Source organism: Athene noctua, chromosome 3, assembly GCF_965140245.1.
Source record: "Athene noctua chromosome 3, bAthNoc1.hap1.1, whole genome shotgun sequence".
Lineage (NCBI taxonomy): Eukaryota > Metazoa > Chordata > Aves > Strigiformes > Strigidae > Athene > Athene noctua.
This window is the reverse complement of record NC_134039.1, coordinates 22931741-22954019: the sequence shown is the minus strand read 5'-3', so window position 1 is coordinate 22954019 and position 22279 is coordinate 22931741. Positions and strand designations below refer to the sequence as shown.

The 22279-nt window shown below is 39.7% G+C and overlaps 1 protein-coding gene across 5 annotated transcripts; it reads right to left on the bottom strand.

Annotated features, from left to right (window-relative positions):
- Positions 1-15: 15 nt before the first annotated feature.
- On the bottom strand, positions 16-21983 carry PYROXD1 (pyridine nucleotide-disulphide oxidoreductase domain 1). Of its 5 annotated transcripts, none has more exons than XM_074902266.1 (12): positions 21815-21983; positions 13726-13806; positions 11474-11593; positions 9928-10056; positions 8084-8157; positions 6995-7160; positions 5921-6013; positions 4510-4639; positions 3510-3622; positions 2020-2142; positions 1579-1716; positions 16-1072 (listed from the first exon to the last, which is right to left on the bottom strand). In XM_074902266.1, the coding sequence occupies exons 1-12, from the start codon at positions 21893-21895 to the stop codon at positions 824-826; spliced, it is 1497 nt and encodes a 498-aa protein (XP_074758367.1). In that variant the 5' UTR covers positions 21896-21983; the 3' UTR covers positions 16-823. The 5 variants fall into 5 exon arrangements, with proteins under 5 accessions (XP_074758367.1, XP_074758366.1, XP_074758368.1 ...); XM_074902265.1 differs by having other exon boundaries at positions 5921-6021; positions 7000-7160; XM_074902267.1 differs by having other exon boundaries at positions 5921-6006; positions 7000-7160.
- Positions 21984-22279: the final 296 nt, after the last annotated feature.

Genomic DNA, 22279 nt, shown 5'->3' with positions numbered 1-22279 from the left:
TTAATTTCAAAAATAAAGTTATGGGGGAGGTGGGTGGAGGGAAGGCATCCATCTTGCCATATATTTCAGACTGCATTCCAGGTAGTGAGAGCTCTTGCTGTGCTCTAAAGATGTCCTCAGTTAATCTGAGCCAGCTCAGCAGAGATGGGACCGTTAGCTGGAACAGGAGTCTTGAAACCTGTTGTAAGTACTCACAGGCCTAAGCAGTGGAGGGATGCTAGTGGGGCAGTAACACGCTACATGACTGCCTTGTAAACATTCACCTGCACAAGTGGCTTTAGGAGCAGGGGTCTTCCCACCCTGGCAGTACTCGTGCTGCCTAGGTGAGGGTAAGGAGCACCAGCATATCAAGGCACCCTGGTTGAGAGAAGAAACAGGCCGAGCAGCGAGTCACAGGGAAACCAGGCTCTGGTAACCCTGGCAAGCAAATTATGCATGGGTTGGGGAACAAGGGAGCTACGAGGCAAGCCCAGGATTTAACATGTTTTATTTACTTTTAAAAACTGAAGGCTACCTTGCTTTCAAGTGAATCAGTGCTGTCCTAATAGCACAGTGAAGCCCACGTTTTAAGACTGTTCTAGTCCTGTTCTCTTATGCTTATCTAATCTAGATGATAACTCTACCAACACTAATCCACTTGCTTTTGTTGCTGTATTTCTATGCAGATTGATTTAACTTGCGGGTCAGTATTTTGACAAGATCAGCACAAAATCTTCACAAAGAATTGCATTTATCCCTCATTTCTGGTAATCCTGAGGAAGCAGTTTTATAAGACATATTACTTGCTGTCAAAACTTCATATAAAATGGAAATTAGGTTTTGTTCAATCAAAATAATCTTCTATATCAATATCTGGATTCAGAAGATCTTCACCATAGGCTGAAAGATCCATTTGATTTAAAATTAGGTTTTCAAAGGTTTCTTCCAAGTCCGTTTCACCGATGAGCACAGCTCCCATCATTCGGCCACTCTGCATCACTACTTTAACATACTCTTGTCCCTTGGTACATCTCAGCATCAGTTCATGGTCTAAACCCAAGCCTTGAGCATTATACTTTCCCAAAACCACCACCTAACAGAAGGAAAAATTAAAATCACTCATACGAACATGCAGTGGCTTTTAGTATTTCTACTGAAAACAGTTCTATGCTTCAAAAGACTGATACAAACAGGGAATTATTTGTCTCTAGGGAACCTTCCCCCTTCATTGGCTTGGAAACCCACAACAAAATTAAAAATCTTCACCTTGAAATATACACAAAACCCAATAATGAACTAGTTATTACACTGAACTGTGTTGCAATTATCCATGAACAGAAACTTAATGAAATGGAATATATACAGAAATGAGAAGTAGATCAGCTGTCATTCACCAACTGAAATTTGCAATACATCTGTAAAGATCTTTACCCTCTTCAGTTTCAGCGTTCATAGTATGAATGGAGAAAATCTAAATGAAGATTAATTATTATAGAGAGAAAACTGTTTTGTCAATATTAAAGCATCTGCTCATTGTTGGCAAGTGATTAGAGGCAAGCAATATGTGTTAGCGGTTTAAGACTATTAGACTGTATTTACCTTGTAATTGAAAAATTTTGTAATGTGAGCAAATAGTTCAAAGCTGAAATCCATGTCAATGGATTCTCCTAAAGTATCTGCTGCCATGCATTTTGCTGCATACCATCCCATCTGCCTAGCTTGAGTCCACAGTCTCATCTAAAAAACCAAAACCCAAACACACTTAAAAACACAGATACATGTCACTGTGCAATGACCAACACCCACTGTTCTGCTCTCATCAATGCATACTATGTATTTTCATTATACTCGGAAAGGCTTAATAGCTTAGCTTTCAGCCACGTAGATAAAATTATCTGTCATCAACACACCCAGGATTATCTACTTGTTCACTGTTTTCTGCTTCAATTAAACTTTAATTTCTCCCATCTGTGTAATAGTCCATGATTTACTTTGTAGATTAGACAGCTGCTGAGCACACAATCGTGTGACTTGATTTACCTGATGCCACAATGGACTAGGTTCCCACGATGCCGTGCAGATATCGCCAGCTGCATATATATCTGGCAGGGATGTATGCATGTGTTTATCTACTTTAAGACCTCCATCTTCACCTACAGCAAACTAAAGTATTTGCACAGATCAGCAATAAGAAAAATAGTAATTTAAACTAAGTAATTAAACTTCATCCATGTTAAGCAGCCATCTCATTTGTTACTTTTTAATGGCAGACTCTTAAAAAAAGGTCAATAAATTCACTATTCTGCTTAATGAAAACATTTGAAGATATAAAATTGTATGAATAAATAGTATGGGAACCCAGCAAGATCCTCTTCTGGATGCCATGTAGCAACAGAGAAAAAGGAGTAAACAATTTATGGCTATTCATTCTGCCATCTAATCTGACTCCATTAGGAAAAGACTGATAACCACAAGAGAAACATGTTGTTCAAACCTCACATTCTCAAGACTCCATCTTAAAGGAAAGAAAATAGATCCCCTGAAGAGTGCCATAATGAAGGATTTTTCACAACTGTCTATATATCAAGTATTATTTCTTCATATTGCAATGCAACCCTGCCCCCTGCAGAATTTTTCCTAAATCATCAAACCTAGAAGCCCTCAAATAAGTAAAGACAAAATTAGCCTACAAAATCAGAATTTCCTAGCAATCTCTGCATTCTTTTCTCACCAACTTTAAGAACAGATCAGTGTTGCACTTTACAAGTGACCTTCAAATATCTTTTAACATATTTCAAACCCTGTGTATTTAAAAAAAAAAAAAAGCTAAAATGCTTATACTGAATAAAATTATTTAATGTGAGACTATGAAGAGTGGCAAGACCTCCATGGTAAGATACAAAGCATTAAGCATTATTTCTAGAACACAGTGTAAGTTTTAAAAATATTATTACTGACACCTATGCAGGGAAGTAACAGAACTTGCCAGATTTCAAATCACACTACATATGTTACAGGAACACCTAAGTCTTAGGACTTAATTTTGTATTTTTACAAAGGCCAGAAAATATGATTGCAAATATCTAATTCCTAACCTAACTTTATAACAGAAGCCTTGAAATATTTCATGGCTCAACATCAGATATAAGTTTTCATAATTTTCTTTTGCTATATGCAGAGGATAGCATTTTACTTCCTAATCAAAAGAAGCCACAAAACAGCAAATACCCTAATGTACTGGTTTTGCTTGGGATAGAGTTAATTTTCTTCATGGTAACTTGTATGGGCTTGTATGTTTTGGATTTGTGATGAAAAACACAGTAAGCCAAGACCACAAATTAAATTAATTTTTATCATGTAGGGTATTACCAATACCAACATACCTGTGTTATTTTGAAATGCTATACAGCATACAAAACCTTTAGCAATCAGTGTTTCATGTCAGAATAGAAGCATAAACCAGATGAAAAAGCTTTTCACCATATTTAAAAAAAATAATCTTCAACTTCCAAAGAAATCAGTATACTTACATTATTGCCATCTAGAAATGGTTTAACATTTGGCACAACTCCAGTTGCACTGACAATGAAATCACATCCATATATTTTTCCATTAGTTAATTCCACATATACAGGCCATAGCACTGAAAAAGGGGAAAATTTTGCCCTGAGAATGTAACCAACAGTTATTTTATTAATTATATCTTATAATAAGATACAAAATAAAAAGAAAAAAAAAATCTTTTTGAGATATCTAACCGACTAGGTAGGAAAAAAAAAATTAAAAAAGAAAAAAAAATAATCAGAGGTTACCTATAACATTTCTTACCTTTACTCAGGACTAGAAAAAAAAGATTCTGAAGTTTAGCTACAAGTCTACTATTAACTTTCTCTAGAATTTTCCTAAATCAAAGCCCTCATGTGTAGGGGGAAAATACTGTGTCCTGCCACTGCTTCAGACCTGTGGGATGTTCTCTGAAGTATGTAATTGCCAAATATTCTTTATATATAAATTTACAAATGCACAGGAAATGCCTCAAAAGCAAAAAGAATGTCAGAGATACAACTTGCTACAATGTTACGCTGAAAGTAACTGGCTATTAAAATAGTATGTTAAATATTAAATTGAGTGTAATTTATAGATAGAATTATTCATGAAACAAGTGATATTTTCTTCTACTTTCTTTGAAGGATTACTTCAGTTTTGACACTAAATGTTTTGGGGTTTTTTGCTTCTGTTTTAACTCCACTATTAATGTATGGTTTTATTGGATTGTCACACAGAGGGAATATTCTGCATACAGGATTTAGGTGATTTTTTGGACAAAGGGTCTAACCCATAACATTTTGTAATTTAATCGTAGCCCACAAATCATATTGTCAACTATTATAAATTGCTAGAGCTGAATTTATAGAAATAAAGGATTTATTTTTGAAATCTGTAGTTGCTCTAAAACAGAAAAAAAGATCAAACATGCTCCAGCACTGCTTTATCTTCAACAGGTTATTTCTAATCAGCACTGGCACTTACCCTTGTCTGGTTCTGCATGTTTCTCTTTCTTAGGAAAAGTCAAAGAAGTCCGTTTCAGTTGTATAAATTCTTGCTGTAAGTGTATTTTCTTTACTTCACATAGTATTTCAATATGTACTTTATGAGAAAACTAGATTGACAAAATTATAAATGTAATTAGCAATAATAATATTTTTAATAGCAAGTATACCTTCACCTAAATCGACATTACTAAACTGGAAAAAAAAAAACATATATTCCCTCCTAAAGCATGACGTGTTGGCTGAGTTCCCACACTTTTTCCTTTTTTGGCACAGATCTAACCATAGCAAATGGCAATTTACCTGCTTTTTCAGCAGGTATCTGATGTTCCTTGAAATTTCATCACAAATTAGATTTTTCTAGCATGCCAGAAAACATGAAGTTCCCTTGAGTTTACAGTAAGAGAATTCAAGACTTACCAGAACATAAAAAAAAGTAAACTCATCTTTTCTATCTTTCAGGATTTTAAAACCTTCATTTTTCTACCATGGATTAAATTCTGATAACAATAATAAATTTATGTTCTAAATGCTGTAAAAAAATTAGAAAATACAGCCTGTTCCATCTACCCGTGTTTCAACCACTTACTCCTATTCTGAGCTCTAGACAGAAGTTGGAAAATTAGCTGTTTCTCTAAAGAATTTTGTGGATTCAGGCCTTGAACAGTTTTATTCTCCACTGCACAAACTTATTTCCACAGCATTCAACGGCCAGAATACCACTCATTCATCTGCTGAACATCCTAAACATCCTTTAGTTGGTATTGTAAAGCCATTTCTTTAGAATCTATGATCGATCACCTTTGAAAGATCTTTTTTTTAAATGCATGTAACAGATGCAAACACCTAACAGCTAAGAAATTAATCAATAAAAACCTGATAAAAAAACTATGAAATAGGAGGATTTTTACTTTATTTCAAACATGAAACTCTTCACAATGGTCATGTCCACTACTGATTTTGCATTTCATTATCTGCTGTGACAGGAGACCGATGTTTCCTGTACCTCTGTACAAATCCTCCTGTCCTGTTTTTCACATAAGAAAATGTATGTATGGCAGCTAAAATCAGGACAACAGAGGTACCACTGCTTCTGGTTAAAGCTAGGATCGACACTGCTCCTACAGAAACATGCAAATCAACATTTATGTTTCAATCTGAAGGGCAAATTGCTAAAACTGTGCCAGTGGATCTGATTAGCCACCTTTTTCCTGAAGCAGAAAATTAATTTATTTGTGTTAACATATTTTCCTGTTTAATTCTGACAGAACAGGAGAATCAGTTCAAGCACATTTTATTTTTCTAATAATCCCAAATGTGACATTTCATGCTCTTCCTTACCCACTTACAGCAATATATAAACAAATGAGTAAGCAAGATTATGACCATACCTCTTTAGTTCCTTTAAGATGTAAGCCTTCATGCCAGTCGGGGCCTAAGGCACTGCCCAACATGTCAGATGCTGCTATAAGGCCTTCTTTTTCCTCACTCCCTGAAGGAAAGAGATGAAGAATATCAGATTTAGCATGCATACTTCATTGCCCACAGAATTCAGAACAAGGATTCTCAATCAAGAGAAATAGGACCTGGTTGCAAAAAGGGAAGAAAAAACCCAAAACCCATTAATTTGCAGACAAATCAGACTCCAAGCCAGTATTCTGGATCCACTCTCAACTTCACAGCTTTCGTTACTTCACTCATCTCCAAAACAACCATGCCACTGTTAGATGCCTGCATGGACCCTTAACAGCCAGACAGACCCCATCTGCACCAGGGTTCTGGAGACCCACTGCAGACTTAGTTGCTTAATATCACTGCTAATATTTAAACCAATGTCCACGTGCTATCAAATGTGCACTGTCCCCTACATTGCACAAAAGTGCAAATTCTAACATACCATGATACATATGAAGAATGTTGGGTGCCCTTTCATGAATTTTAGCCTGACTCTTTTACAATTTATTCTTCCAACCTGAAGTCTACAACCATACTTTTCTTTTTGTTATTATTCTGGTCATATACATGTTTGTATCATGTTTGTTCATGCATTTCTAGTTAATTGTTGTTGTTAAGGCTGAAGTTTCACTGCATATGTAGTAATGTTCTGTGAGGTTTCATCTCATTCTCCAATGGCTTATTACAAGAAAGTTCCTTCCTACATAATGCTGACATAATTCGGAAAAACATTAAAATATTACAGAAAATAGAAGAAGCTCTTCAGCAGATGCAATACAGGATGAAATGTAAACTTGGCATAAAGCCCCTTTTTTTATAGTTTGTAGGTAACTATTACATGCTATCATGTGTCTACATAAATTCTGGATGGGTTTTTACATCACTTTTTTAAAGAAGGAATTACCATTGATGATAACAGTAAACCTTATTTATGGCCTCTTAAATTAAATGATCTTAGGACGGTCTTTAATATTCAATATTGCTGCTGCAGTGTTAGGAGAGTAAAACACCATACCTTCCATTGTATACTTGGTTCTTTTACACTCAATTGGAGTTTCTCGTTTTTCAGTAGTTAGCTTTGGAATGAGAAATTCAGCTGCTCCTGCATCAAAAAAAGTGTTCCCAATGGCTTTGTCTTTGATAGCCCAGATTACTTCACAGCCTTCAATTTCATACCTGTAGACATTTAAACAAGGGATAAAGTGACAAACTACCTGAAAAAGATGTGACTCTTAGCAACACAACTAGAAGCACGCCAATTTTCATTCCAGAAGCTAGAAATAAGGGATCCAAGACTTTTAAACCTATCAAATCCACTATGCTTCTAAATATTTACATAAGTAACCTATTTTAAAAAACCCCAACAACTCTCTTCCAAGCTAACAGGTCATACCACCACAGCCCTGACTGAATTGGATCACAGGGTGACGGAAGGCAGTTCAAATTTATTGTAACAGTAACAGTTATTTCCTGCTCCCCACAATGAAAAAAAGTGTGGTTTTGCCAGACTGCTCCCTGCTAAGAGCAGGATTTGGACCTTGTTTGTACTATCTGGAACACGAACAGGTAGAGACATGCAGAGGACAATTTTAGTGAAAGTGAAAAAGTGATTCCCTGCAACACAAAACAAGACCATATAATTACGTAATACAGGTAGTTCTGTAATCTAGCAGACTGCAGGATCACATGGTTCCATATCCCACCTGTGACAAAGGCCATGCCAGACACTTGAAAAGCTCCATCAACTTAAATTAGGCTGGGTGCAAGATAAGGTGCCTCTTTATTCCTGTTACATCTTCTGTCTCCAGATGTCAAATTTTAGAACTTAAATATTGCCCTTAATGGTCTTAACAGAAATCTGTTGGTGCCAAATCAGAAAAATGCTATATATTAAGCTTCTTCTGAAGCTTACTGAATTTTATAACAGTAAGCACCACTATACTGCAAAAGAATTATTTTAATTGATTTTACTCTAAATGCTTTAAGAGCTACAATTTTATAAGACAACCTTCTCCCAAAGTCATGCACAGTAGATTTACCATTGCATTGTTAAAGATTTTATTTGCATATATATCTTTAAAATGTAGTCATTTACTTACACTAATTCAAGTGCAATCCCACCATTTCCTACCACTACTATTCTCTCAGCTTGAGCCAAATTCTTCTGAAAAGCCTGCATTAAGGAAACAAATCAATTACAACTTAGATTGTATATTCCTTCACACTGATCAATATCCTTGTCAATACTTTCTTGCTTAGTTTTCTTATCTTGATTTTCTCAGACTAATGATAAACATTTCTTATGCTAAGATCTGTTATAGAAGCTAATGAAACCTGTAAAGTTTGATCACATTAAGGGATGACGTTACTGATACAGCTTTGCAAGTCTCAAATTGAGACAGAAGCAGTTAAGTAATTATATTTAAGCCAATTTGACAGAGGCCTTAATAGAATCCAGGAGATTTTTCTCTATCCTAGAGATCATTAGCATTGTGATGGCTATTCATCCAGTTTTATCACAACTTGCATAACTTTCACAGTTATTTGCATACCGTTAAAAAGGCAAAGCTACAGAAATTTACAAATTTAAAAACTCCTGATCAGAAATCAGGAATTTAAAATATAATTTGTAGCAAATCTGGGAATCAATTTTATTTGTGAAAAAAACTTTCAGAAAGAAACAAGTCTCCAAATCACATCTTACAGCCCAGATAGTATTTTTTAGATCACAGTATACTTCTTTCAAACCAATCAAGAATCATGACTGTCAGACCAACTAACTATTGCAATTACATGAAAATCTGTCCGTCCATGCTTCCAGTTTACCTGAGTATTTGTGTCAGAGAACCTACACTGTAAAAGACCAGGAAAACTGCAGTCATTCAATCCCTTCAAAAAAGGATACTGAAGTTGTATCAGAGGGGATTAGTGAATGCAACCAATCACCATTAGAAAAAAACAAACAAAAAACCAGAAACAAGTATTTTCAGCCTCATTCAAAGTTCAACATCAGTCTTGACAAATGATAGCCCAGTCTACTGTTTCCCACAGTGGCCAACAGTGGATGTATAGCGAAGACCATCATAAGATGACAAAGCACATGCCAATACTATCCTGGAACACCCTCACAGGTTCCAGGCACCACTAGTGCCACTCAGCTGGCATCCTTCTTTTCGTTTTAGACAAGATACATTTATCAAGGGCTGTCTTTGTGTGGTTTTCCTTACCTCTTCTATATTCTTTTTTCTTTTTTTTTTTTTTTAAAACTCAGGTAAATTTTAATATCCAAAACAAACAACAATTTTGTATTTCACTGCAGTCAGCTGGAAAAAAATAACTCCTCCTTTATTCTCAGTGTCAAACTCCATTTGATGAATTACAGTTCTTATGTTATGGAGAAGTAGTGTTCACTTTCATCCTGCCTCCTCTAATTCTAAAGACCTAGAACAGTGAAACCTCACTTTCTACTTCCAAGATGCAGACTAAGTCAGTCCTCATGTGTAAACTTTTCTACATCTTTGACTATAACTATAACTGTTTTCTGTACAATGAGGAGAAGCTACAGTAGAACTTCACTGTAAGAAGTAGCCCTTCATACCATGTACCAGATACACCTTCTCATGGAAGCTGGTACTGGTGACTACTTCCTGTTTATATTTTCAGATTGGCTTCTGTCTGTAGGGTAAAAGAATACCATTTATTCTAGATTATCATGTTAGAAATACTGTCTATGATCTATCTATAAACTTAATAAATTTAGTGACTAATAAATTTATTTAATGGTATTTTAAGACTATTTCTCTGCCTATTGAAAATGTTCCTATTTAAGGATATATAGTAACAAACATCATCTTATGTTTCTCCGTTTTACTCTGCAATCTTTTTTAGTATTTTGCATCAGAAGCAGGAACATATTATACACCAATAAGTCCAAAACATTTACCTGTGCACTGTCAGTATCCCGTATTCCTAAAACATACGGGTTTCCTTCAAAAATTAATTTTGGTTTTGCCCCAGCACACAGGCAAATTTTTTCATACATATATTCTTTTCCATCTTCAGTGAAAATTTTCTGTTAAAAATTTAGGAAAAAAAACAATTGTAGACATGAAAGAGAACATCAATATTTTCTCCATACTGTCATAGTATTTTGCAGATATTAAAAACCATAACCATGTTATTAAAGAGCAAGTCTTCATACTCTCATTGATTGTGTGTCATTCATTTCCATTCATTCACCATAGACTTACAAGCATAAGCATATCACATATGACTGAGGAAATGGAAAGTGTACACTGTGCACTCAAAGAAAGATAAAATAGAAAGATTACCACTTGGTGGCACTCTGTGCTCACTGTCTGTGCTAAAGAACAGGTTGTCTATGTGACCAATGTCCCTTCTAACCTAGTAATAGATGTAGACCTATGCACTACTATGTATTAACGATTAAGAATCTCATTTAAAAATTTCAGCAACGGTAGACCTGTGTTAACTTAACTAGGCACAGGCTAGAATACAGTTTAGAAAGACCATAAATTCTGTTCTTTGCTAAATAAGAAGGGTAGGCACTAAACAAGCTACAAATTCTGCAACAAGCAATACTTAAATTTTATAATTTTATGACCTTGTTTCTTGTTTTCCAAACTAGAAGCTAAATAGTTTACAGTGGTTTTGCACAAAGAGAGTTTTTAAAGGTTTTTGGAAAAAGTTTCTCCAAATCCATATACATGAAATATTTGTGTCCAGAGAGACATACCTAAACTAAACCACCATTATAGTAATGATACAAAAATATCATTAGATTCAGAGTATTAGCAGAATCTAGCCTGGAATATCTCTGACTTAAAATGAACAAAACCAGTTTGGGATCTGAATGTGACTTTCTGATAAATGCTGAAGTGAAAAATAACATGTTGAGCTGACACAGACACTAACAAAAATCTGTACATGCTGTACACTGTTCATACTTGCAACATATTTCCTGCTAAAAAGAAAAGGTGGAAATGCTGGTTCTTTCAGGAGGTTTGGGGGTTTTTTGTATCATAAAGTTGTAAATATTCTGATCTCTGTAGCAACAAGCAGTAATTCAGGAATCAGAGATCTCCAATCAAGGGCTACAGAAATTTTCAGACACTTATTTCAATATACAGTATTAGTTTCACTGACTGTTTTCCCTGCAATTCCAATCAGATATTCAATGCAGTATCTCTAAGGTGTCAAAAATTGATATCTAAAAGATACGGTTTCTTAATTACCAAGTAATTTTTTACCAACAATTTTGTCCCCTGTATATATTCCTACTTGAACAACAGTGTGATAAGTAAAATTAAAGTTAGGAAGTATTTTCTTGTAATTTTGTTAACTTAACACTTTAGTAACCAGAATGCTCTTGAACAGAATTTCACACCCAAAACATTCACCTGTCTCTTAGATTTATTTTTTTAATAAATAATTTGAAAAAAACACATAAAGAGAAAACATTAACTTACATGTTCATCACTTTTCAGTTGTTTTACTCCAGACTGTATAACTTTAATATTGGGATATCTTTTTTCTAATAGAGAACTTGGTTGCTCTTCTACATCAAAGTCCTCAAGTGTTTTGGAGACCTGTAGGACAATGAGAGGTATTTAGAAATACAAATCATTTATCCATCGCTTTTTCTAAAGCTTTTAACAGAATGTGTTAAGTTCATTTTCAATAAAGAAGTCACAACATAAAGCCCATATTGTCTGACAACATGTTATCATGTTACTGCTAAAAGTTCCTTTTTAAAAACAGAATCTTTTCATGTCTATTCCATGTAAAGAGTCAAAGTAATACACAGAATTTTAATTCTAAAGCTAGAGGTTAAGCAAAAATGGAGAACCCCAATGGCTGCTCTAATGTTTTATTCTATAGACTACATCATTAGAGTTAACACTGCTTTTTAACTTACCTGATGCAGCATAAAGACCCTGTTTTTCTGTTTCTTTTAACTTTGATAAAATACCTGACTGATGTTCTCTCTTGCCCTCTCCTTGGCATTTTTGGGAAAAAAAACATTTGGTCAAAATAGCTTAAAGAATTATAGAAACACTTTTGAATGGAATAAATATTTTTATTCTGTTTTAAAAAAATAATCTGGTAACATTTTCTTCAAAAACAATGATTCAAAGACATCTTGTTGCAGATAGTTGGTCCTTATGTCAGGAAAAGGGTTTACTGTTGTTCAGCTTGTACACAGGACATATAAGACAAGTGTCTAGGCAAAACAGATTCAAGATCACCTCTAAGCATTTACTCAGCATCTCATCCACAGTCACTATATGGTATTTCAGAGACTGAGGCAGGGGAGGGCAGGAAAAAGGCAACTCAGAACTTGGAAAACACTCAAGGGTGTTATGTTGATTTTGGGTTTCTTCCAGAAGGGAACAGCTGCACAGCAATCTCCAGGCCTTCTACTTTATAGAACATTCAAAGAGTCTGGAACACAGTTAAGAACCAGAAGCCACACCATGCTTCCCATTCATAGAGAAATTAAGATGCTCATGACCAAAATTTAGATGCTGCTACCTTCAAATGGTGTTTAGTGATTCCCTTATTCTTCAGATACTGAAAATTCTGCTGATGTGAATTACAGACTTTACATCTCTGCAACATGTAAATGTCAGCACTCTCAAGCTCAGAAGATATTCTTTAGTTGGGTGTTACTCTATCAGTCTCACACAGAGCTCTTAGACTCCAAGCTATGTTCTGAGCATCCCATTAGCCTTGGACAAAAACCACAGTGCAAAAAGGAAGAGATGCTGATAGCGAATTACAGCCACTAAATGCAAAGAACTGTTCAAATCTATCTGTGCTTTGTTTTCGCCCTGTAGTGATTTAAATTAGGCATTCATACACCTGGAGGAATTATAACTGGGCTGATAAACTACAGAGTGTTTTTTATATGTCATGAAATATGCCTCACTTGTTAGATACCATGTTTCAGAGAGTCATGAATATAAATGCCAGGTGGAAGCCCAGCTTTCAGTGTCTTAACTTTCCCTGAGACGTAAAACTAACTTCTTACTGGCTGGCAGCTTTGCAGCCTGAGTTCTGTGCAATCCAGTCTTCAACTCTTTCCATGCTCTATGGTAGAGTTTAAAGTTCCCTCAGAGTGGGAAGAAGAGCAGCACTTTCTAAGATCCAAGTACCTCTGTGAAACTAGCTTAATGAGCCTACGAGCCAGAAATCTGAACTCATGTATGGATTTTATTTTCTTTTTCAAATGAGCAGGAAAGAATCAATGAATCCAGCACGGAATCACCAGCTGCTGGAGATGCAGATAAAAGCTGAAAGCAATTTCACAGAAAGCTATCCCTTTTTTTGTTACTTGCCAGTTTCTCAAACACATTACTGTATATGAGAACCACTAGCAAGACTAAATTTCTTGAGCAATTTTTCCAAAGATACCACTTCAGTGCTTAAAATGGATCACCCATTAACAGAGCAGTGAAATAAAGCTTCAGTAACTTAGGAAACACTTCAACCATATAAGTACCCAGTTTTACTTCTTCTTGAATGTTGTGAATATATTCAACAATTACTAAAGATTATGAATCACTACAAACTATCTCATCAGTCCTACTAACACCACTACAGACACAATAACATGAAAAAAAATTCAAAGGCATAAGCATTTTCAGGATGAGGTTCTAATCTGTACATGTACAAACTTTTGAAGAGGTCTTACCACAAGAAAAATTGTCTCTCTTACCTGTTTGAAATTGGTTATAGCTTTTATAACTGGAGAAGCTGTCACTAAAAAAATGTCTTCTGATGGGAATTCCATGGCCAGCTTGTAAAGAAGCAGAAATCATGATGAGTGAATACAGCCAATAAAAGACAATAAAATTATTGCTGAAAAGGAGTATGTGTTACTGCATTACTTTAGTCTTGTAGAATTCTATTGGACAAACACTATTTAAGATTACGGAAGCATAATGACTGAAATTAACAGAATTTGAAGACCCAAGATTTTCACTCATTCACACATAAATATATCTTCAAGAACTACAGCCATGGTATAAACGCTTCCTCAAAAGACTATTCTCACAGTATTCTGAAGGCCAGCTGTAGGAACAGACTATGTAATTTCTGGACACACCCAGTTACTGGATGTACTTTTTTTTTATTGCATAGCAGTGACTAATTGTTCACAGATTTTGTTTTGACAGAAGACATGCTGATTCCTATTGGCTATTTTAAATGTTATTTAATAAACTGATAAGTGGATTGTCATCTTCAGAGTGCTACTAAGCAATACAAGACTTTTATAGTCCCCATGCCAAAGTGAAGAGTTCCCATTTCAAATACACATTGCTCTGTCACAGAAAATTTCTGTCTGTCAAGTTCTGTCAAGTACAAACCACTCATCTCTGAAGCACAGTGTTCCACATCACCAGCATTCTACAGATGAAAAGAATGGTTGTATAAGCCACCAAGAAGCGTATTTCATGTTGTACATGACCATCTGAGCTATAAAGAGACTAACATGTATTCCTGTACCTCAGATAGGAGCAATCTAACATAGTAATCTGAAGGTGAGAGGGGTGAAACTTTGTTGCTGATTTAAAGGAGATTCACATGGTCATACCATTGGCAAATATAAATGAATTTAACAAGGCGATGTAAAACTTCATGTAATTCACACTTTATAGCATGAATCCCTAACGTGTTTCACACATATTGTATAGCTGTGTGCTTTGTATTGACAGACAACAGCAAAAAAGGTTGACATGTAACACACTGCTCTATCTAATAAGCCTCAGAAAAACTACAGAACCCTATGGAAAGCACATGATTATGTTCAGTATCTTTACTAATGACAGATAGTGGGATTGAGTGCACTCTCAGCAAGTTTACAGATAATACCAAACTGAGTGATGCAGTCAGTTAGAGGGAAGGGATGCCATCCAGAGGGACCCTCACAGGCTTGAGGACTGGGCTCATGGTGAACCTCACACAAAGTGCAAGGTCCTGCAGCTGGGTTGGGGCAATCAATAATCTCAGTACAGACTGGGGGATCAACGGATTGCAAGCAGCCCTGCAGAGGAGGACTTGGGGATACTGGTTGATGAAAAATCAGATAAGGGCTGTCAATGTGCACTTGCAGTCCAGATATCAAATTATGTCCTGGGCTACATAAAAAGAAGTGTGTCCAGCAGGTTGATGGACACCACCTGGAGTACTGCATCCAGCTCTGAGGCCACCAGCACAAGACAGACATGGACCTGCTCAGGCAGGTCCAGAGGAGGCCATGAAGATGATGAGGGGGCTGAAGCACCTTTCCTATGAGGACAGGCTGAGAGAGTTGGGGTTGTTCAGCCTGGAGAAGGCTCCAGGGAGACCTTATTGTGGCCTTTCAAAGTGGGCTTACAAGACAGAGAGAGACTTTTTACCAGTGTCTGTAGTGACAGGACAAGGGGTAAGAGTTTTAAACTGAAAGAGGTAGATTTAGATTAGGTATGACTGATGGTGTCAGTTGCTCCCATATGTAAGAAGAATACACAAGAAAATCCCCTCGCAGGGTGACGATGAACCAGGCCCATCACAAGAACAGGAGGAGGCAGAGCCAGTGATAGTCACCTGATCCTTATCCCTGAGTGAGTTGTGAGACACAAGAAAAGATTTCAGCTGCCATCCAGGTGAGCAACTCATTACCTGGCTGCTGAGGTGCTGGGATAGCGGGGCCGGTAGCGTGGAATTAGAGGGTAGGGAGGCCAGGCAGCTGGGATCCCTGTCTAGGGAAGGGGGCATCAACAAAGCCATTGGAAAGAAGACACAAAGTCTCAGTCTCTGAAGGCGACTCCTGTCAAGTGTGAGGGAGAAGTATCCCTTCAAGGAAGATTTTGTATGTCATCCAAGTAAGTGGACCACTATGGAAAGATGCATTCAATACCTGAGGGAGCTAGCTGTGCAGTAAGGTCAAGGGACCTGCACAAGAGGTTCAGTTTTTAGGAGTAAACGGGCAAGATGGATATTGTCAGATTCCAATGGAGGTGATTAATAAAATAACAGCTATGTCCCCACCAGCTAACAAAAAGGAAGTGCAAGCTTTCTTGGGTGATGTGGGTTTCTGGAGACTGCACATTCCAAATTTGTCAGATTGTAAGCCCTCTCTATCAAGTGACCCAGAAAAAGAATGACTTTATATGGGGTCCGGAGCAATGACAAGATTTCAAACAAATTAAACAGGAAACAGTTCATGCAGTAGCCCTCAGGCCAGTTCAGACAGGACAAGATGTCAAAAATGTGCTCTACATTGCAGCTGGGAAGAATGGCCCTACCTGGAGTCTCTGGCAGAGAGCTCCAGTGGAGACTTTGGGTCGACCCCTGGGGTTTTGGACTCAGGGATACAGAGGATCTGAGGCCTGCTATACATCAACTGAAAAGGAGATATTGGCAGCATATGAAGGAGTCTGAGCTGCTTCAGACGTGATGGGGACTGAAGCACAGCTCCTCCGGTGCTGAGCTGGGTGTTCAAAGGGAGTGTCCCCTCCGCACACCATGCAACTGATGCCACGTGGAGTAAATGGGTTGCATTAATCACACAACGGGCTTGAACAGGGAGCCCCAGCCATCTGGGAATATTGGAAGTGATTACAAATTGACCAGAAGGCAAAGATTATGGAATGGCGCCAGAGGAAGAGGTGACATGTACAGAAGAGGCCCCACCATATAATAAACTACTGGATAATGAGAAATGATGTGGCCTGTTTACTGATGGGTCCTGTTGCGTTGTGGGGAAACATCGAAGGTGGAAGGCAGCTGTGTGGAGACCCACACAACAGGTCGCTGAAGCTGCTGAAGGAGAAGGTGGATTGAGTCAGCTTGCAGAGGTGAAAGTCATCTTGAAAGTTGGCCTTGGATATCACTGAGGGAGAAAAGTGGCCAGTGCTCTGTCTCTATACTGACTCATGGATGTTGGCAAATGCGCTGTGGGGGTGGTTACAGCAGTGGGAACGGAGCAACCGGCAGTGAGAGGCAAACACATCTGGGCTGCTGAATTATGGCAAGATATTGCTGCTCAAGTAGAGAATCTGGTTGTGAACAACCAACAGGCAGATCAGGCTGCTAAGGTCAAGGTGGCTCAAGTAGATCTGGACTGGCAACATAAGGGTGAACAATTTATGGCTCGCTGGGCCCATGACTCCTCAGGCCATCAGGGAAGAGATGCAACATATAGATGGGCTGGTGACCGAGATGTGGACTTAACCATGGATGTTATTACACAGGTAATCCATGAATGTGAGACGTGCTACGATCAAGTAAGCCAAACGGTTAAATCCTATTTGGTATGGAGGACAATGGTTAAAATATAAATATGGGGAGGCCTGGCAGATTGATTGTAACGCCCCCACAAACTTGGCATGGTAAACACTATGCACTTACAATGGTGGAAGCAGCTACCGGATGGCTGGAAACTTATGCCATGTCCCTTGCCACTGCCCAGAACACCATTTTAGGCCTGGAGAAGAAAGTCTTATGGTGGCATGGCATGCCTGAAAGGACTGAGTGAGATAATGGGACACATTTCGAAAACAACCTGATAAACACTTAGGTCAAAGAACACGGTATTGAGTGGATATATCACTTTCCTGTAAGGGACTGTGTCAGCCTTTTTGTCTCGGCATTGCTGTCACACCATTACACCCCTTCCACAGCTGCAGGGTAGTGTAAGATGGCAGCTGTCTGTTTCAGCACCATGCCATTTCATAGGCAAGGCCTCCACGTCCCTTTGCCAGGAGGACAAAATCTGCCTGGAGCCAGAAAAGCTGCGTGTGTGTGCAGGGTCGGGGGACAAGGGGGATGTGTGGAAGCTGAAGGTGTCAGTGGCTACCCCCCCACCCCGCAGGGACGACTGTGGACATCTGGGCATGCGCACATGGGGGAATATGGGGTGGAAAATATGCAAATGAGCTTTGTGGCAACGAGCAAACTAGTGGTGGAGACTGTATAGAAGGGTTTGTGTGCTCCTTTTTGGTGAAGCTTCTCACTTGCGGTAGTTTTTCGCTTGCCTTTGCTGTATCACTCTCTGAAGCTCTCGCCTGCCAAAACTTCTCGCTTTCCCCTGCCGAAGTTTTCATCTGTCAAGCTTTCCCACTGCCGCCCGCTGAGCTCTCTCGCCTGCCGCGCCTTCTTGCTTTCACCTGCCGAAGCTTTCATCTGCCTGTGGTGGCTTAGGCCCTGCCGGGACCTGAGAGCACGTTGCTGTTGCCCCTCCCCCACCCGTGGCCGGTCGGGCTGGCAGTGAGGCACAAACCCCGGGGTAAAATAAGAAGAAATTTAATACAAGAGTGTGATAAACAATCTGAACAACAACAGTAGCAATGATAACAACAATAAACAGCAATAACAGTGAACAGGACAAACGATATACAGAGAAATACTGCAAATGGTCAGGGAACAAAGCCGACGCGTGGATCCCGCCACCAAAAAGCCAAAGAGAAAGTAAAAAGGTTCCGCCCCTGGACCTGACGCCAGCATGGTATGAATAACCCGGCTGGAGATCCCTTCCCCCTCTCTCTCTGCTGGGGAAACCTAACCCTGTCCTAGTTGAACCAGGACACTGCCGAACTCCCTTGCCTGCCAACGCCTTCACCTGCTGGCTTTCTCCCCATCGCCTGCACTGGGACTGGACCAGCAGCATCCCTCCCCACCGCCTAGCAGGAGATTTCCCCCCATCGCCTGTAGCGGATTCTCCATCACCTGCGGATGCCCCCCCTGCCCTGAACTGGGACTGGACTGCTGCTAGATACGTGGTGGCAGCATCCCCCATCGCCTGCAGGAACCACCCCCATCGCCTGCACCCCAACCGATCAACAGGACGCCGCTAGACTTGTAGTGGTGATAATTAGTATTGCTGCTTCTCCTTTTTATTTACTTGCTTAGGTATTCTGACTTTTCCTTTCTTCCTTCTGTCCTGTTGCTGTTATCGGTTTGTTTTGCAAAATAAAGCTTACAAGGTTGTACAGCATCTGACCCTGTTAGCATCGTAATCTCGCTCTTGGGATCATTTAAAAACCCTTCCCAAAACTGGATCGGGACAATTCCCTACCATGTACCAGCCTCTGGGAAAATTGAGCAATACAACGGGTTGCTAAAAACTGTACTGAGAGCAATGGGTGGTGGAACTTTCAGACACTGGGACGTGCATTACTCAATACCAGGGGATCTGCCAAGCAGGCTGGCCCTGCTCAGTCAAACCTCCTACATAAAGCCGCCGCAGCACTTATTAAAAATATGCTGGGGAAGACAGTCTCCTGCCTTGGGAAAAGGTCAACCCATGTGTGGGATTACTTTTACCCAAGGACCTGGGTGCACTTGATGGGTAATGCAGAAGGATGGAGATTTTAACAATCTCCGATGTGTGCCTCAAGGTTGTTTGATTTTAGGTGGAAATAGACAATGAATTGATCTGTCAAATAGCCCTGTTATTGCAACTGGTGTCTCACAACATCTTCCTGACACATCCAAAGCCTCCTTCTCCACAGACTGTGCCAACTCCACCTCATTCCTCCAGCCTTAGAGACTGTCATGACAGATGGAACCCAAAGTTATGGACTAAGCGAACTCAGTAAACATTTTGGAAGGATAGTCCATAGACTAAGGGAATGGTATCTGTGAGACCCAGGAGAGGGGTGGTGATTCCTTAGAATGTATTTGAAACCTGAGCATGATGTCAGTGGTATGGAATAAGGGCTCAGACTGTCTTGGTTCCAGCCAGGATAGAGTTAGCTTTCCTTGGGCTGAGAGGGAGCACAGCTGGAGGGCTGGGCTGGGATCAGTCATTGGAGTATTCCGTATCATGTGATGTCATGCTCAGTGTATAAAGGAGACATGTGCCCTCTCAGTTCCATTTTCCAATGGGTGCAGCAGAATCTTTGGTGTGGTCGGGATCGCTGCTGGGGGCGGGCTGCATACCGGTCACCAGGCAGTGAGCAACTGCATTGTGTATTACCCGTTTGGACTTATTGTTGTTTTGTTACTATTACTATTTTTTTTTTAATCCAACCTATGAATATATATATTTTTTAATCCCTCCCCTATTTCACCAGGGGGGGGGGGGGGGGAGTAAACAACTGGCTACCAGATGGTGATTGGCTACCATCTGAGTTCAAACTACAAGATACTTCTAGAACACACAGTGCCACTTTTAATGGACTTTGTGAATCAAAACGTATCCTAGAAGACCACTACTCTTCATGGCTAACTGTGCTTCCTGCAGTAGTAAAAGCTGAGAAAAAGAAGCAAGTATGCGAGTATGCGTCATCACATATCAATCTGATCTGTGTTTTCCAGGAAAAAAAAAAAAAAAAAATGAGGGAAAAGAAAAAGCCTAAGAAAAGAGGTGTGAATTACAGCAATAAGTGGCACTCTTTATGAGCTCTGGAAGAAAACAAAGACTGAACTCTGAAAAAAGCAGAAAGCATTTTAAAGAAAACTATATATTTTAGTCCCTTTTATAACAAATTTAAAGGCTGTAGACATCTAATATATGTTGAAAATAACTGTATTGTGAAACAGGATCATAGCAATTAGATACCATTCTAAACCACTTCTAGGAAAATAAAAATTCTCTGGGAATATTATATATTGATCCAAATCTTGTTCTTGCAAGCATATAAGGATACACAAGAGCCTTAATTATGCAAAGCTTAATCAACTTTTAAGGGATTACTCATATTAATATAGCATTTAAGTGCCTGTAGTACCAGAGCCCACATATTACATTAACCAAGAATAAAAGGAAAAAACCCTCAAACAAATAAATAGTAGAAACAAACCAATTGATAAAGATAGAAAACAGTATCAATATTTTTCATAATTTAGTTTGCATATGGTTTATACAATATGCCAGAAATTATCACGTCATCACCAGAGAATAGATGCATCTGAAACAGTCTTTATACTGCTTTGCAGTTTTGACAGATAAAATGTTCTTCACTGAACTACAACACCATTTTATTCCACATTATAGGAACAAAATTATCTCCTGTTACTTTTAAAACACCAAAAACCTTGAAACCAATAAACAAACGAATTTAGAGTTGGAGCTCATTAAAAGCTGAAAAGATTGGACAATCTCGACAGGTGTACAGCCCTAAATATGGATCCAATAAAAACAGAGCAGTATTTTTATAAAAAGCAGCCTTCACCTTAGTTGCGGTAAAATCCTTTATGGCTACGAGGAGTAACACACGCAGTGCTCCTTGAAGTTTCCGACATCCTGACTAGCATACAACATGCCAGCTTTCTCAAGTTACAAACGTTTAAACCTCTTGTCATAGGCTCATATCAGGCTATTTGTGTAATTAACGTATAAATGAGAATACTTATGCAATAAGGATGCAAGTCTAACGAACTGTTTCTACTGAAGTTCCGAAGTTGACCCTAAAAGCATTAATGTTTCTGAGCACACACAAAGACCCGAGTAGTCCCCACAGCCGTGGAGGCCGGTTTAACCCCGCGCACCGCCGGCCGAGCTCAAACCGCTCATGTACTTAGGCAGGGCCCCTACGCCTTATCACCTGCATACAGGCCCTGACCCGCTGAAACGACAGTTAACATCGTGGGGCCGGAGAGCCTCCTCCGGCAGCCCAAGGGTCAAGTCGGGGCCTTAGAGGCGGAGAGAACCCCCCGCCCCTGCCGAAGCTGAGCGAGGTGGCCCTAGGCTGGCGTTCGGGGGCAACATGGCGGCAGCGGCGGCCACTCCTCTCCCCCGCTCCGGAGGCCGACAGCGCCTCACGCCGCCGCGCGGGGGTCTCCGCCGGCTGGGGGCCTGCGCATGCGCGAGCCCTCACCTTCTCGCTGCAGGTGACTCCCGCGATCCCTCCGCCCACCACCACGAACCGACTCTGCGCAACGCCGGGGGCAGCCGCCATCGCCCCGCCCGCGTCCGAGCAGCGCCGCCGCCGAAGGGGGAAAAAAAAAAATTGCTGCTCCCTACAGGGAGGATGTGCCGCGGGCGCGGATGGCGGCGCTCCGTCTACGGCGCGCGGTAGCGCCCAAACTGCCTCCGCTGGCGGCGCGCCCCTCCCGCGGGGCCAGGGCACGGCCGGGGCGGGGCAAGTGAGTCACCCTTGGCTCACCCGCCCCCAAACAGGTTTTTCTGTTGACTTCTTTTTTTTTCTTCCCCCTCCCCCCCCTCCCCCAATTTATTTTTGTTTAATTTGGAGTTTACTTTCTCTCCGTGCCGGGGCGAGGACTTCGCGGGTTGAACGCTGGAGGATTTCGACGGACTTTGTCAAGGGACCAAAGAGAACAGA

Coding starts and splice junctions, on each gene's coding strand:
- PYROXD1 (XM_074902264.1), bottom strand. CDS start 18,097: ATGAAAACTTCGGCAGGGGAAAGCGAGAAGTTTTGGCAGGCGAGAGCT. Junction 8,158..9,927: donor GGGATACTGACAGTGCACAG/GTAAATGTTTTG, acceptor TCCTTAATGCAG/GCTTTTCAGAAGAATTTGGC. Junction 6,022..6,999: donor AACCAAGTATACAATGGAAG/GTATGGTGTTTT, acceptor TCTTTCCTTCAG/GGAGTGAGGAAAAAGAAGGC.